Genomic DNA, 17,313 nt, shown 5'->3' with positions numbered 1-17,313 from the left:
TAAAATAATATCAAATTGATTAATGGTATAAAATGATATATTTAGAATTGAGGTTGGATAACATTTATATTGTGTTTAATGAAAATGATAAATTTATAACACTAACTGTCATAGTATAAATTTAAAATTAAAATTAATTTGAGATATCTCACATTATTTCGTGTATCAGACAATGGAGGTGAAGTTTGACATAACAAATGAAGGAATATTGATTCTTGCACGCTACATTGACAGTAGCAAAATGTTTGAAATAAATAACAATTCTCACAAACGATCTGCACTTCGTTTAATATTGGTGTGGAGAAAATTAAACGTTTATTATTTTTCAAGGTATCGATTCCACTTAATCAATTACCATCAATATAAGTATTAATATAACTGACTTTAAAAAAAAAACATAATATAACTGTAAACAAACATCAACGTATAAAATTAAAATTACATTTTAATTTGGCGAGCAAAGGGAGCCAATGAAAGGTACCCATAGGGGCTGAGCTAGCTTTCAAAATATGAATTAGCTGAACTCAATAATTTTAATTGAAATTCTATACTTTTATTTTTAAAAAATCATTTAATAAATATTCGATCAGTTAAACAACTTAAAAAGATAAAAAATTTCAATTCATAAACTTCAAAAGTCGAATCTGTCTCTGGTACCCACTAGTAATTAAAACCCCACAAATGAGTGCCCTCAAAAGGCTGCAAATAAATGTGTAAGCATTGGCCATATATAGAGCCCCATGGTTGAGTTGTTTTGAGCAAATAAAGTAAAATTACTAGATATTATTGTTCCTCAAGGAGATCCACTTATATATAGATGGGGTTGATATTTCATTTTCAATTACTCCCTCCGTCCACAATTAATTGTCATGGTTTCCTTTTTTAGAGTCAAACAATAAGAACTTTGACCAACATTTTACGATGTATATTTTCATCATATTGATATGCAAAAAATTGCAACTTATAGTACTTTTCGTATAGTTTCTGAATATCTAATTTTTTTTAAAAGAATATCGAATTAACGTAATCTAATTTAACTTTAAAAATTAATCAAATTGACTTTCACAGAGGGAGTATTAATTCTCCACCTCAAAAGAAACAATTGTGTTTCTCTTTTATCTTTACTCATTCTTTGCAAAGCAGCTTTCAATTCCAGTTGGTGCTTATAAAGCTAAATTAAAGCCTGTGCATATTATAATTACTTCATTTTTCACCTAAAAAAAACTTCTCCCATAAAAACCTAAACTAATTTCCTTCATCATAGTTAATATGTTTTCAACTATCTTTTATCGATGACATAATCCTAGATAGAAGAATATAACAAGTCATTAGGATTAAAATAAAAAGTTAACAATCAGTGGGGAGTTATCAAATTTTCCTTGTCAATATTGTTATATTACTCATATGCTTGTTTTTTTTTTTTAATTTTATTCGTAAATGTTATTTTCTTTGTTTCGATCATACAATATTGTATTACGTGTTATTGCTACTATTGATCTCTTCTTGATCATTAATTATGTTCAACATGACTGCTTCAAAATTGTATTTTCCTTTTTTTTTTACTTGAATTTATCGTCTTATATACACCACTCTCCCAAGTCAGATTTGGTTATTTGTGCGATTACAATGAATATGTTATTGCTATAGACTTATAATAATGCTCCAATTATTATTTATGTTATATATCTACCAAACATAAATTAATTGCTATCCATGTGGGTAGTTAATTATATATCTGGTGTAATATTGGCTGGACTACATTTAGAAAATAAAATGGAAATCTCATGTAATGATCGTGTCTTCCACTTTTAACACTTTCTTGAAATTATAATTAAAAGTTCATGAATAAAATTGTTGGCACGAAATAACTGGATTATAGTCACTTCAACTTTAATTAATTGGTTAAAATTCATTAGAAACTTCTATATATGTCCTATATATATATATATTCTTCTAAAGTTGGTACTTAGTTCTCTCAGAACATTTTGAGTGCTAAAAAGCCATTTTTCGAACAAAAATGTTCTAAAACATGCCTACGAAATAAGAAATTTTAATGACGATCGTGCTCGTTTTGACCTAGTCGTGCAATTTTTAGGCTAGCTCATGTGACACGATATCAATGAAAATGTCTAAACTGAACTTGTGAAATTACACTAAATATGTTATTATTGTTGTCACTAACAATTAAGCTACGCTTTAACAATACTTGAGAAAAAGCCTTTTAATTATTAGCAACTTTTAATTTTTGACAAAATCACTTAACTGTTTTTACAATTTTTAAAATCATTTATGTTTCCAGATTTTTGTAATTCCTAGGATAAACATCTTTATTAAAATCGTCAAATGATTAAGAGATTTCATGAAAAGCTATTGATACTCAACATTGGCACGTTCTTTCTACAGTTGATATGTTAGAGATTTAATGCGATATTTCAAAAAATAAAAATATTTGAAAATGCATTTTTTTTTATATTGAGAGATTAACTCTAATAGGAGTGAGTAGACGTAATATTCTAGGCAAAGTTCAAATCATTGAAACACAAAAGAGATACTGAAAATATAAGCAAATCTTAGATTTTATTGACATATTTTGAGATTGTGCGAGCTAGACTCAAATCAAATAATATTAATTTTGAGTTACTATTGATGAAGTTGTGTATAATTGAAACCTTTCCTCTATTTATTTAATTAATTATATAAACAGTTTTTAATACAGGAAAACATTCTTACTAATTAAGCGTGTAAAATGTGTGGATTGGTAGACCGACATGATTTTTTTACTATAATTACATAATTTAATGTCNGGTTTCATCTTAAACCACTGTTACAGGGAGGCGAATCAGGCAGCTGATGCACTAGCCTCCACGAGCTTTTTGAGCCCTGGCAACATACTCTACGAATATTTTGAAGAACTCCCTGCTAAAGTGAAGGGACTCATGACCATGGACAGATGGGGAGTGACCAGTTTCAGAACCAGGCAAAAGAAGAAGCAAGATTTAATCTGGGATCCTCCATGATGGACCTTGGGATGTTTAGCCACTTGTAACTTTTTGCACGCAGGCTTTGTACTTAGAAAGCCATTGTCTAAACTGTCTTTTGTATTTATTTCATCTCATACAGGATCTTGGTATCCTTCATGCTAGGGAGGAGTAATTCACTGATTGTAACCTCCTACAGATCAACCTGTACTTTTTGATGGAAGATGAATAAATTGCAATATTTCCGGAAAAAAAAAAAAAAAAAAAAAAAATCAAACATAATTTTAACCCTTAACGAATTCAAGCTCTAAGCACGAGTCCTAAACTTAATTAGAAGTTACATTATCTGCAAGTCATTTATTTACATGGAATCAGAGCAGGTAGAGGCACACTAGGATCAAATATCATCGCTACTCATCAATCACCATAAAAAATAATCTTCACGTACTTGGCTCAAGTTTTTTTTTTTTTTGAAAAAACAATCAGCAACGCAAATGATAAGGTATGTTGAAAATATAATTAAGTAAATAAAAATTTATTTTATTCGATGACGTAAATTTTTAGATGAAATGATCACACATAGAAATACATACTTCGACATGCAAGATTTGATGTAAATATGTAAATTAAGCAAATTAACGTTATAAAGAAAAAGATAGAGTGTAAGATGAAGTGATAGATTAATTCACTATTTCAAACTTATTTTCTTAAATATCACATAATAATATGTGGCCTGCAGTACTAGGTCATTTTATTATTATTATTATTTAAAGAAATTAAATGTTTGATCTCATTAATTGTGAATGATTAATGCATTCCAGACTAGCAAGAAACCATCCATCGTACTGACCTCATTGAACTTCCAAGCCATAAACCAAAACCACAAAAGTACTACTACAATTAGTACTATATAATAACTAAGATATATAAATATGTTTATTTATTTTTGGACCACGACAATCTAATTAGTACTGAGTTGTTATTTTTGGTACGTACAATTTTTTTTTGCTATACTTGTCGACACACTGTATTTACATTAAAGTTAGAAAATTCAAACTAATTATTGATTTGGATTTTTGGTAGTATATATCTCAAAGAAACATCGTTAAAGCTACTTGACTATATTATGCTAGAGTGCCTAGAGAACAAGAACTATTAGCTTATTTATTGTCGATTGAAGTAAATAATTGTAATATTTCATCGAATATGTCTGACGTTGATCGAAATATCCAACAGATTTAGTCATTACATGAAAAGACCATTCAATAGTACGTCAGACAAAGAAATGAAAGTTCTCTTGATATCAACAAAAGAGTTTGAGGAATTTTGATTCTTTAATTTATAACAAATCATGTGTTACATACACTACCAGAAAAATGTGAATTACATGAGAATTTTTCTAGGGATTAGTATGAAAATCCGCATGAAACTTATTTTCCTGCAAATTTTCATACTAATTCCCAGAAAAATCCCCATATAATTCACTCCCTTTCTTGTAGTGATAATTTGTCTATATATTATAGACTAGAAGTAGAATATAATATGTAAAGTGAACTATTCTTAGTAAGAAGAGAGGAGAATTTTTGTATCTATCTTTAAATACTATGAAAGATACTCAAATTCAATCTCTTAACATTTTTTTACATAATATTGTAACATAACAATAAATATGAAAAATATCTAAATCATTAAAAGTAACTAATAAGAATCGAGACAGATCAGGATTCAAAAAGAATTCAGAAATACCAAAAAAGAAGGGAGTTTATTAAGGGATTCAAATGAAATTCTATACATGTAGAAAAAGTTGTGATTAATTTATTTTATTTACTCTTTAAAAATTTTCGATAAAGGAGGTTCTCTTGCGATGCATATGACAAAAGAGTAGAAGGTGCGTAATCTACCTATATATTGTCACGGACGAATTAAACGTGGAAAAATATTTTAATTTATCGAGGTTACTAATTAATAAGTAGAGTTGAGAGGGAAAAAAAGTTTAATGTGGACATATTTTATTAGGCAAAAACCAAACAACTCTCAATGAAGACAACAAAATACAGAGTTTTTTTGTTTTTGTTTTCAAGATCATAGTTCAATACTACAATACAGGTCTTGTTTGTACTATATACTTTTCTCAAGAATGTTTTTAATTTAGCATTTGCCTTTTAGTATGGGAAAACTACACTGTTTGAATAAAATTTAAAAAAAATGGGGAAAATTATATTATATCACTACAACAAATAAAGAACTTTGCAGTAAGTATTTAATTAGTGATGCTAATATAATTACCATTATATTATATTTTGTAATAATAGTAAATATGAGTGTTTATAACTAGCACTATATCTATATATATATGCCGCTTAACACTTAGGTGACTCTACACGCAGTAACATTAACTCAATTGCACTAAAAGGAAAATCTATAGTCACTATATATATATATCTCTTTTATTGTAATGTATAGTCATCCATCAAAATAATATTCAACAAATATATATATATGACATTTTTAATAAATATTGAAAGAGTGGCTAAGCGGTCCTATTAAATGTCAAAATATTGACATTTTGAAATTTTTCTTATTCTTATTCTAATGTGATATACATACAATATACACTTATGATTACAATAAAAATAAAAAATTATATATTTAACTAGAAAAATAAATATTTTGGCCAATGGGCCAAATATGTAACTTGTCCTTGTAGTATTACTTATAGAGGAATTTTCAAAAACAACTCACGTTTGACCATTATTAGACCTCATTAGCTACAAATTTTCTATTTACAATCTCTAGCAATAATTTTTGTTTGATATACAAACTTTCACATATTGCAAACATAAAAGTCATAATTGTATGTTATAGCTATATTTTACATAATTGCGCTACATAACAAATTTTATGTTTGCTATAGAACTTTTGATTTGTATAATTCGCTAGATAAATCCAATTTTATACAAATTATTCAGTTTTGTATAAATTCATTTATACATTGTAATTTGTATAATAAGATTTATATTTGTATAATTATCAGTGTATATGACAAAAATATATGTATTTGTACTAGATATGAAAAGGCCCGTTAATGGGCCCAATATTACAATTTACAATCATAAATATATCAGCGGTTCCAATGTATTATAAGTATTTAATTAGTTTTTTGAAAAGAAAAATTGTCATCAATATTTTTTCTAATAAAAACACTAGTAAAATGATAATAAAAATCACACTTTATAATAAAATATTATTACTTTTATCAAATAATATAACTTATTTTAATTATTTTAATTAACACTACAATATCATATGATCCAATGGTTACTTTAACAGAATGCCAAACATACACATTCGATTTAAAAAGTTAATTTAAATTTAATGGTTTTTTTACTCATCTAATGATAATAATTCAACAAACAATTTGAGTGAATTAATCTTATTTACTCATTTGTGTTCTACTTTTTCTTAACCACATTTATCACTTTTCACATTTATAGTAGTATAACCATGAAAAAGAAAATTAAATTGTATCTTATTTCTTCAGATAATAAATATTATATTTGATTATTTATTTTTTATAAATATGAAAAATAAATGAACACAAAGAAATAGATAATCTTTTTATTTCACTTTATTTATTTGAAAATCAACGTCGGATTATAAAAATTACAAACATACCTTAAAATTGTATATGAAATTTGAAAAACATTCAAAACTTTTTTAATACTTTAACTATATTTTTTTTATCAAATTTTATCCTAAATTATTAATTTTTATAAAAATGGTTCCATTTTAATTATATTTCATATTTTATTTTATTTTGCAAAATCAATAACTTAACACAAATTCAACTTAATTTTTTTTAAAAATAAATTGGATTTGTTTTTTGTAATAGAGTGTAGTAGTTCTTATATGAGATATAATCTATGACATTATACGATTATTTATTTTGATATATTACTCTTGTAGTGCAATTTAGTTGTATGTCTCAGGTAAATTAGTCAAGTAATTTTTAGAAAATGAGGAATGTAGACCATATTTAAAAAGATATGATATATAATTTAACTTGACCTCACTTAACATCTATGACATTTAACTCCGAGTGTGCACATGTTAGCATTTAAGATTATATAAAGTTAAACAAGTAGACACATGTGTCCTACGAGACATAATTCACGTAGGATGCCACATAGAATGTCGCATAGGACATGAATTATATCGCCGCGTAGGACGTCAAGTAAATTTATGTGTCTACTATGCACATCCAAAATTGGAGGGCATTGATGTCAAATGAAACCAAGTTAAATGACATATTTATGTATTATGCATTTTAAAAAAATATATTTATATTTTTTATATAAAATTTGACCAAACATGACTTTAGCTATATTTTTTTTAATAAAATAAAAACTATATTTTCATGACCGAACCACATTAAGAAAGGAAATGATTAAAAGGCCTCGAATTTAAATTTTGAATATGAAAAAAGTCTCATTAAAAGTGATAAGTATATTCAAAAATAAATAAGAATTCAAATTAATAACACTCTAATACGTATATACAAAATCAAATGAGAAATTATTTATTTTTTTTAAAAAAATGTGTGGTCTTGAATGTATAGACTTTTGAAGTGAATCAAAAAATGGGGTCCATATTTTAACTTTGCATTGATTTCTTTTATTCCTCCCAATGTGTTGGCACACGTGTGACAATTGGAATCCACAACTTCAAGGTGGATACATTGGAAATTACATAACTTTTGGCTGGTTTTTTGGAATGTTCAATACTCTCAATGCACAATGTACACTTACATTAAGCTTGACATTTTATTAAATTGACAAAACTGCCCTTGGTCGTCCAGGGCTTCACATTTCTATATAATCGGAAAATTTGTATATACATTTTTCTCTCGCTTTATACAAACACAAACACATTTTATACATTTGTATACCAAATGGATAATTGTATACCGAAAATGGCTAATTGTATATTGAACCAGATGACAAAAAAATGGGATGTTTGCTGCGAATTACAAATAAAATTAACTATGGCTATAACATTTAATTTGAATTAATAGTTTGTTATTTCGTACAATTTTTCCTATAATGTATTAATCATATTTTCAACAAATATGACTAGAAACTATAAAAACAAAATAACTAATTTGAGTAAATCATGTGACATAATCTTTTCAAATATGGCAATTGAGCTAAAATACCACTCTAAAATATTTAAATCTCTCATTAATCTTTTCAAATATGGTAATTCAGCTAAAATCATTTCCTAAAATATGTAAATCTTTCAGTTTGAAAGAGGAATCCAAATTTCTCTTTCATCTATTTGGAAGTATTTGATAAAACTATATCTAACTACACATTTGATATAGTTCAGTTTATACACCTTACATTCAAAAACTATTTAAAAGGAAACTAAATAAGAATATGCTTGGAGTATTACGTTCTTTTCAATTAACATTTTTAAAAAAATTGAAATACTAAAGGATGTAGCATGTGAGGATAAACATATAAGTCACTGCTAGAGTAACGAAATTTCAATTTAGGCTTATGTGATCTGTGACGCTTTAAAATTGTCCGCATAATTTATTTAGACATCTCAATTGAGGCTAGTACCTATTGAACATTTTTATCTATTTAAACTTTATTCCTATTAGACACTTTTTGGTAATCAGCAAAAAATGTGTAAAGTGTGTGTGACACACTCTCGATGACATTGCAAAATGCTTAATGAAAAGACGACACGTGGCAAGTGGGCCCCAAAAATTATAAAAAATGATTTTTAAAGTTTAAAAAATAAAATTTATTTCAAATACATTTCAATATTTTTTTCTTATATATAAAAATATTGAAAATAATAACACATACTACCCAACCCCATGCTACCCCACCCCCACGCTACCCCAGCCCCCTTTCTTCTTCATCTTTTTCCCTAATCCCTGTAACATTTCATTTCTAAACCATAATGAAACTCAATATCTTATCAAATTATTTACCGATTCAGTTTTTTTTTTTTAAAATCAGTTTTTTTTAAAAAAAAAAAATCATACCTAATACGTGAGAGAAATATATAGAGAGAGACACGTACAAGAGTGATGAAGAAACGAAGTTTGTTGACGGATAATCATTTCAAAATGGATTGCAAAAGAGAAATCAAGAGGACTCAAATTAATTTTATCGAATTCTTTGATATTATTTTTTATAAGTTAAATGGGTTTAGATTTTAATTTTGAGTGGTGAGTTTGTTTGAAGATGGCCGGAAATGGACCTATCAGCTAAATTTTTTACTCCAATGTCCAAAAATCTACTTTCTTCTTTCGTTTTTGAAGATCCAATGCAGGTGTCTTTGAGGTGAAGAAAACGACCGAAAGCGGCGGTGGGGGACTTTTTCTTTTTGCGATTAAAAAAATTATTGGTTTAAAAAATATTTTTAAAAAATCGTTCAAGTCATTTACGATGATAAGAATCAATAGAAGAAGAAAAAGTGAAGTTTTCTTGAAAAAAAAAATACGATTTTAGAAATCTTCACGCGCCAAAGGAAAGTGAAAAACATTTTTTCTGCCATATCAGCATTTTGTGTTTAATAGGTATACATTTTGAACAATTTAGGTGTTAAATAGGTACTAGCCCTAGTTGAGGTGTCTATGTGAAATATATGGACAACTTCAAGAGGCTGTGGATAACTTAAGCCTTCAATTTTTTTAGCATAAAGGGGTGGTGGCGCAGTTGGCTAGCGCGTAGGTCTCATAGCTTCTGAGTAATCCTGAGGTCGAGAGTTCGAGCCTCTCTCACCCCAAAAAGCTTTTTCATTTTGCATTTTTATAAGGAAAAATTACTGACGTAACACAATTTTGTATAAATCTGTATTACAAAATAAAAATGTTATAAGCACCTCTTATACACTATTATATATCCAGTGTATAAGCATTGTCACACTTTTATAGATGATTTTGTTTTTGAATATACAAAAATATATTTGTTAAGAACTAAAGATGAAGCCTTTGACATGTTTTTAGTTTATAAATCTAAAGAAGAAAATCAATCAATAAGAAGATCAAAGTTAGACCAGTCAAGTGGTTAGTAAATTTCTTCAATTTTTTTTTAATGAAAATTTAAAAATAATATATACGTGACTCATGAGACAACTCTTCCATATTTTTAAAAATAAATTAGTGTAGCTGTAAGAAAAAATGATACCTAAGATTAGATAACGAATGAATAACTTGAGTAAATTAAAATAGATTGAAAACATGTTTAAAAATATAAAGGTAAAACTAAGCAAACATCTCATAAATATATAAATTAATTATAAATATATACCTGTACATTGATGCCCCTAAAAAATTACAATAGATATCTCAACTGATATTAAATCAATATATAAAAAAATAAAAACCGCCAAAATGAATAAACCAGGTCATTTGACAGAAATAGAAGACTTTTTCCTTTCAAGAAAGGCATATTGAGTAAAGGGAAGTAATTAAATTCTTGGAAGGAGTAAACCTATATAAAATAGAAAATGAAATTAAAAAAATTCTATGAATAAATAGAGCCGATAACGCAATGATAATATTAAGCCTTTTTCAATAATAGAGTACAAATATGACTCTTCTCCCAAATTCGTGTATATTATTCATAGCATAATAATTGAAGTTGGAATGAAATTTATGTTTATGATAATTTGTTATATAGAACCTGACAGGGATTATTTACACATGACTTAGCATAATTAAAAGAGTTATTAATCACATCAGAAATTTCAATTGTAAAAAAGAAGCTAGTACAACAGAAAAAAATTATGAATCACATTCCTGCAATTACAAATAAGCAATGGAATTATGATGTGACATAAAGGTCAAAAAATATTTAGCAATAGTGCAAAACAGTATAACCAATTCTCAACTACAAATAAAAAAGTGAATTAAATTTTCAAATTTCTTCAAGTAGAATTTAACAAACCACACAATAACCATACTTCTGGTAAAATGAAACATGCTATCATGTCAGCTGATAAGAGAACTAATCCAGCAAAAAGATGAGATCAATTAAGAAACTTCATATATATTGTTGAAAACAAACCAAAACAAGGAACATTATGTTTTTGAAAGTCTGCGTAAAATATCCCTCAAGAACAGAAGTCAAAATTTAGAATACTAACATTTCATAATAAAGAAGACTACTAGAACAAAACAACAGAGCACATAACATCTAATGAATCAAGCCTCAACCCTCTCAGGTGCTGCCTCTTCGGTGGCGTAGACAATCACCTTATTGGCAGGTTTTGCCAGGATATCAAAGTACTCTTGGAATGGAGATTTGGTGAAGCGAGTCTCTTTCCAGAAATCTGGGGTCAGGAACCCGTAGGTCTTCATTAAACAATCAAATGTCGCCTGCATACATAATATGAGTGGCATCAGACTCAAACACACAAACAGCAAATATATTGTAAATGAGCAACAAAGATATCTAATACGTTTTATGATATACAGGTATGGTCACCCCTGTTTTGGATAAAAATAGTACTCTAGCTGGTTACAGCAAAAAGTTGAGTATACTGCAGTCCCTTCATTAAAACAAGGTCTAAGATGGTGTTCGGATCGATGATAAGCCAATCCAAACACCCTCTACATAGAGTCATTTTATAGCTTTTTAAGAACAAAGTACTTATCGCACATTGCAGCACAAGTATTGCAGGAAATGGTAAGAATTGATAATGGTACAGCTCCTATCCCACAATTTGACTTGCTCAACACTGTATTCCCAAAACACACTGTCCCAATTTCAACACTGTATTTAATCACAACACACACTGTCCCAATTTAACCAATACATCAATACTTTCAGAACTAAACTAAACAATCGTGTTCTGGACAATGACAAGATTTGGAACTATAAGGCCAACAATTGTGACTATCTCTGTAATAATCTACAAAGTTCCAGTGCAATTTTTTCTAATATTCGGGAACTTTGTAGCCAAATATTGATATAGATATAACTTTCTTATAGAAAAGACCATTTTTTTATTAACATAAAACTCATGGCTATTTACAAAAAGTTCTATTTAGTGCCATATTAGCTATTTTGAACAAAATGTATAGTCAAATTAACTTTTATGTTAAATTATAATGTTATACGAATCAATTCTTATGCTATAGTAATAGAACATACATGTAATAGAATCATGACACAAATAACAATAATGATATTTGCAAGATCTGTTAGAAGATCAAACCTTAACGAAGTTTCCAAGGGTTTTGGTGGATCCACGAGAAGATGTGAAGACATCTTCAATACCAGCAAACTGAAGGACCTTCTTGGGGACACGAGCAGCAACAATACCAGCACCACGAGGAGCAGGCACCATCCTCACAGTAACAGACCCACATTTCCCTGTAACCTTGCAAGGCACAGTGTGTGGCTTCCCAATCTTGTTACCCCAGTAACCTCTCCTCACTGGAATCACTGATAGCTTAGCCAATATAATTCCTCCACGAATAGCAGTAGCCACTTCCTTCGAGCACTTGACACCCAAACCAACGTGACCATTACCGTCACCGACGACAACAAACGCCTTAAACCTGGTTCTCTGTCCCGCACGGGTCTGCTTCTGAACCGGCATGATTTTCATCACCTCATCCTTGAGAGATGGTCCGATAAGAGTATCAATGATTTGAAACTCCTTGATTGGGAGTGAGTGAAGGTAGATTTGCTCAAGTGACCTGATTTTTCCATCTTTCACGAGCCTTCCTAGCTTTGTCACCGGAACCCATTTCTCCTCCTCTGTTTCACGGCGTGGACGACGGCCGCCACGGCCCCTTCCACCGCGGTCTCCACCTCTACCACCACGTCCTCCAAAACCACGACCGAATCCTCCTCTCTCCCCTCCTCCTCTCTCCGCCATGATTGTAAGGTATTAGGTTTACAGCTAGGGTTTAGAGAGAGTGTGTGAGAAGATGGAGAAAATGGATTGTTAGGTTTATAAGGGAGCTAGGGTTTCATAAAATGGGCTTGAGGGAAATCAAGTCCATATGGAGCTGCAAGTTTGGCCCATAAGGCTACAAGCCCATAATAGTTTGCAATTTTTAGCATAAAGTAACCAAATAATTAAAAGAGCAACTTTCACATATAACAAACATAAAAATTATATTTGTATCTTATAGCTACAGTTTGCATAATTGCGCTTCATTGTAAATTTTATGTTTGCTATGGAACTATTAATTCTGTATATTTCAGGATTCATTCGAAGCTATATACAATTTTAATTTCTAAATAAAATTAATAAAAGGCTGTAAATTCTGTTACAAAAAAGGAAGACAATCGCTAAACTCACGCAAAAAGATCTCTTTCCTTCTACGACTTCTTCATCAGTAGTGGCTCCATTGTAACTAAGTACACGTTTGCCTAGAAATTTAACACCCTGAAAAATAATACATATACAGTTTTACTCAAATATACATATATACATAACTATGACTTATTGTGTATAAATATGACACAAATATAGTTAGCGAATTGTATAAAATAATATTTAATTCAATGTATCCTANCCACGGCCTCTTCCACCGCGGTCTCCACCTCTACCACCACGTCCTCCAAATCCACGACCGAATCCTCCTCTCTCCCCTCCTCCTCTCTCCGCCATGATTGTAAGGTATTAGGTTTACAGCTAGGGTTTAGAGAGAGTGTGTGAGAAGATGGAGAAAACGGATTGTTAGGTTTATAAGGGAGCTAGGGTTTCATAAAATGGGCTTGAGGGAAATCAAGTCCATTTGGAACTGCAAGTTTGGCCCATAATAGTTTGCAATTTTTAGCATAAAGTAACCAAATAATTAAAAGAGCAACTTTCACATATAGCAAATATAAAAATCATATTTGTATCTTATAGCTATAGTTTGCATAATTGTGCTTCATTGCAAATTTATGTTTGCTATGGAACTATTAATCTGTATATTTCAGGATTCATTCGAAGCTATATACAATTTTATTTTCTAAATAAAATTAATAAAAGGCTGTAAATTCTGTTACAAAAAAGGAAGACAGTCGCTAAACTCACGCAAAAAGATCTCTTTCCTTCTATGACTTCTTCATCAGTAGTGACTCCATTGTAACTGAGTACATGTTTGCCTAGAAATTTAACACCCTGAAAAATAATACATATACAGTTTTACTCAAATATACATATATACATAACTATGACTTACTGTGTATAAATATGACACAAATACAGTTAGCGGATTGTATAAAATAATATTTAATTCAATTTATCCTATACAAGTTTTACAAATAAGATTATACATTATACAACACATTTCAATTGTATAATCATTTATATTGTATATATAGTGAGATTATTGTACTTTTATTAATGGAGAAAGTTTGTATATTAAACATAATGGCTAAAAAAATACAGATCTGTAAATAAATATATAAAAAAGTACATATAGTCATTCTATATAACACTAATTTTATCTGAATATAACATAAACATGTTTTATGTGGATATTATATACTATACAAAATATTTCAATTGTATAATTGTTAATATTGTATATATGGTAAAATTGTTATAATAACTACCGCTATTTATACAATAAGTTTGTATAAACAAACAGATATAGGGCAAAAATTTACAGAGACTTATATACAATTGTAACACATACAAATTAATGATTATACAAATACCCGAACTTATTCATGTTCATCTTGCTCCAATGAGCGAGAAACAATTCTAATATACAATTGCTTTATACAATAAGTTTGTATATTAACCTAATGGCTAATAAACAATTGCTTTTCCTTTCCTCTTCTTACTTGAACTAGCATCGTACTGATATTTGTCACCTCCTTCAACAATTTCTTTGATTTTGCACTAATTTCACCCAATCTGATTGGGTCATTCTTAAATTTGAATCTGATGTCTTTAATTTCTTTGAATTTGGCTATTGAACCTGCAACCTCTCCAAAATTCTGAGTTAGACCCAAGGAAAATGTTCATCCATTGTATAAGTGAAAATTATGTATGGATTATGATTTCATATGAAAGTTAAAGAAATAAGGGAAAAATTGGGGAAAAAAAGTCGATTTAGAGGTTTTGGCGGTACCTGAAATTTTTGAAATCACATAGTAGTGAAGATTTGAAATTTAAACTAATTTTGTGGAGAGAATTTAGGAGAAATTGAAGGGTATGGGAGAGAGGAAAGAGATGAAGTGAATTGTATAAAGAAAATGACTTCCCTTTTTTTTTAATTTGTGGGACCCGTCAGTAGCAAGATATGCTAACTACTCAAAGGAAATAAATGAAACAATAGTTATATTATTTATTTTCAATTAATAGTTTGTCATTATGCACAATTTTCCCTAATTAAAAACCAGACATTTTGAGGAATAAGTATCCTTTTTCCTAATTTAACTCGTCTACTAGAGCATCGTTTGGTTTGAATACAAATTATGTTGGTATTATTTTTTATTGACGATTTAATTTGTTGTACTAAAAATAATATACATTCTAAAATTAAGTTATTTGTTTGAATAAAATATTCATTCTTAAATATAATGACCGTGATAACACCTATATGGCCTAAGTGCACCAGTAATTGCCACAAAATACAGAAGCAATAATTAAGTATGCTTTTTACTAATTTGAGTAGTATACTAAGAATATAATTGTTTTCCATCCCATTAAAATAGGAAGAATTGTATTCCAATTATATAACTTAATTTTCACAGATATCCTAGAAACCTAACGGCATATTTCACATTGTTTAGTCCTTAAAATTAGGTATTCAATTTTTTTTGTTCTTATTTTATAATTGAATATCCTTTAAAACATATATCGACATCAAGAATGTGAACTAGTTGTGAGTGAATCGGTTAAAAACCCTAAGGTGTCACGATTATAACTCAACAAATATAAAAAGTCATTAGATGCCATGACATTTTTTTCATGTAATATAATGTACATTTATTGACAGATATTTGGGCCAAACACATTTACAATCCCTCTAACTTGTCCACATTTTTCATTTTAGCACTTTATCTTAGCCTTGTTCCATTTTAACCTTTGAACTCCATTTTTTATGTTCCATTTTAACACGAAATACTATTTTTATGATTTATTTATTTTTATATATATTCTTCAATTGCAACTTCTTATTTTAAATCGACGTGTCATTTAATTTTAGTTAAAAAATTAAAAATTAACAAAAAATAATTATTTTTAAAAAATAAAAATTTCTTTTTAAGAGTGTTATGTATTTTTGTGTGAAAAATAACCGACGAAATTGTGTTGGTTTTCTTTCTTTAAAATCACTGACAACCTATCAAAGTCAGTTGAGTTTTAACATTATTTAGTAGTGTTATTAGCAATGAACAAAAGTCTTTTTTTAGTAGTGTTATTAACTAAGTCAGTCAAGTCTTTTTGAAGATGGGTTTTTTTATTCATATTGATTTATATTAAAAAATTAAAAGTGAGTATTTGCGTTAAATTTAGACAGCCTATATGATAAGAAAAAATAAATAAGTAGTGTTATTTAATTTGATTGAATGTTTAAGAAAGAAAATCAAAGAACTTTNAAAAGTCTTTTTTTAGTAGTGTTATTAACTAAGTCAGTCAAGTCTTTTTGAAGATGGGTTTTTTTATTCATATTGATTTATATTAAAAAATTAAAAGTGAGTATTTGCGTTAAATTTAGACAGCCTAGATGATAAGAAAAAATAAATAAGTAGTGTTATTTAATTTGATTGAATGTTTAAGAAAGAAAATCAAAGAACTTTCGTCAATTTATTTTCATGCAAAAATACAGAGAAATATCAAAAAATAATATTATTGTTTGAAAAATTTTATGTTCGTTCGTGAATGTTTAATTTTTTTAATTAACAGGCACACGTTTATTTATTTAAAATAAGAAATTGCAATTGAAGAACATAAATAAAAACAAATCATAAAAATTAGTATAAGTGTTTAAATGATACAGAAAGAATGGAGTTTAAGGGTTAAAATGGAACAAGGGTAAGTTGGAGTGTCAAAATGAAAAATGAGGGCAAGTTTGAGGGGTTGTATATGTGTTTGGCCCAGATATTTGGTTTATAATCTGAGTCGGAACTAAGGCTCCTTAGTTTCCGAGAAACTCTCATCATATTTGTGTTCATTTGAAATGATATACTAATTAGTTTGTGAATTTGCTTGTTACTTTGATGAGATACAATTACAGTTTGAATCTCTAAACTATCCATAAGGGTTGAGTTTCTGAAGGTCCATAGTTGTGGGAAGGGGGAAAGTTCATTGGGGCCATGCTTTGTGTCATCGTAGGGACAAACACTGGACG

General features: G+C 28.7%; 1 protein-coding gene and 1 non-coding gene across 3 annotated transcripts; one reads left to right on the top strand and one right to left on the bottom strand.

The window, feature by feature from the left end:
• Positions 1-9,700: 9,700 nt before the first annotated feature.
• On the top strand, positions 9,701-9,785 carry TRNAM-CAU (transfer RNA methionine (anticodon CAU)). The gene is given in 2 exon segments: positions 9,701-9,738; positions 9,750-9,785. It is a non-coding gene; the product is annotated as a tRNA-Met (tRNA).
• A 1,236-nt stretch (positions 9,786-11,021) lies between these two features.
• LOC125851057 (40S ribosomal protein S2-3-like) lies at positions 11,022-13,743 on the bottom strand. 2 transcript variants are annotated; one of them, XM_049530854.1, is made up of 3 exons: positions 13,565-13,743; positions 12,222-12,823; positions 11,022-11,379 (listed from the first exon to the last, which is right to left on the bottom strand). In XM_049530854.1, exons 1-3 carry the CDS (start codon positions 13,629-13,631, stop codon positions 11,206-11,208), a joined length of 843 nt encoding a protein of 280 aa, XP_049386811.1. In that variant the 5' UTR covers positions 13,632-13,743; the 3' UTR covers positions 11,022-11,205. The 2 variants fall into 2 exon arrangements, with proteins under 2 accessions (XP_049386811.1, XP_049386812.1); XM_049530855.1 differs by lacking the exon at positions 13,565-13,743 and having other exon boundaries at positions 12,222-12,940.
• Positions 13,744-17,313: the final 3,570 nt, after the last annotated feature.

Source organism: Solanum stenotomum, unplaced genomic scaffold, assembly GCF_019186545.1.
Source record: "Solanum stenotomum isolate F172 unplaced genomic scaffold, ASM1918654v1 scaffold21764, whole genome shotgun sequence".
In the NCBI taxonomy this organism is placed as follows: Eukaryota; Viridiplantae; Streptophyta; class Magnoliopsida; order Solanales; family Solanaceae; genus Solanum; species Solanum stenotomum.
Note: the sequence above shows the minus strand (reverse complement) of the source record. Positions and strands in the feature narration are given on the sequence as shown.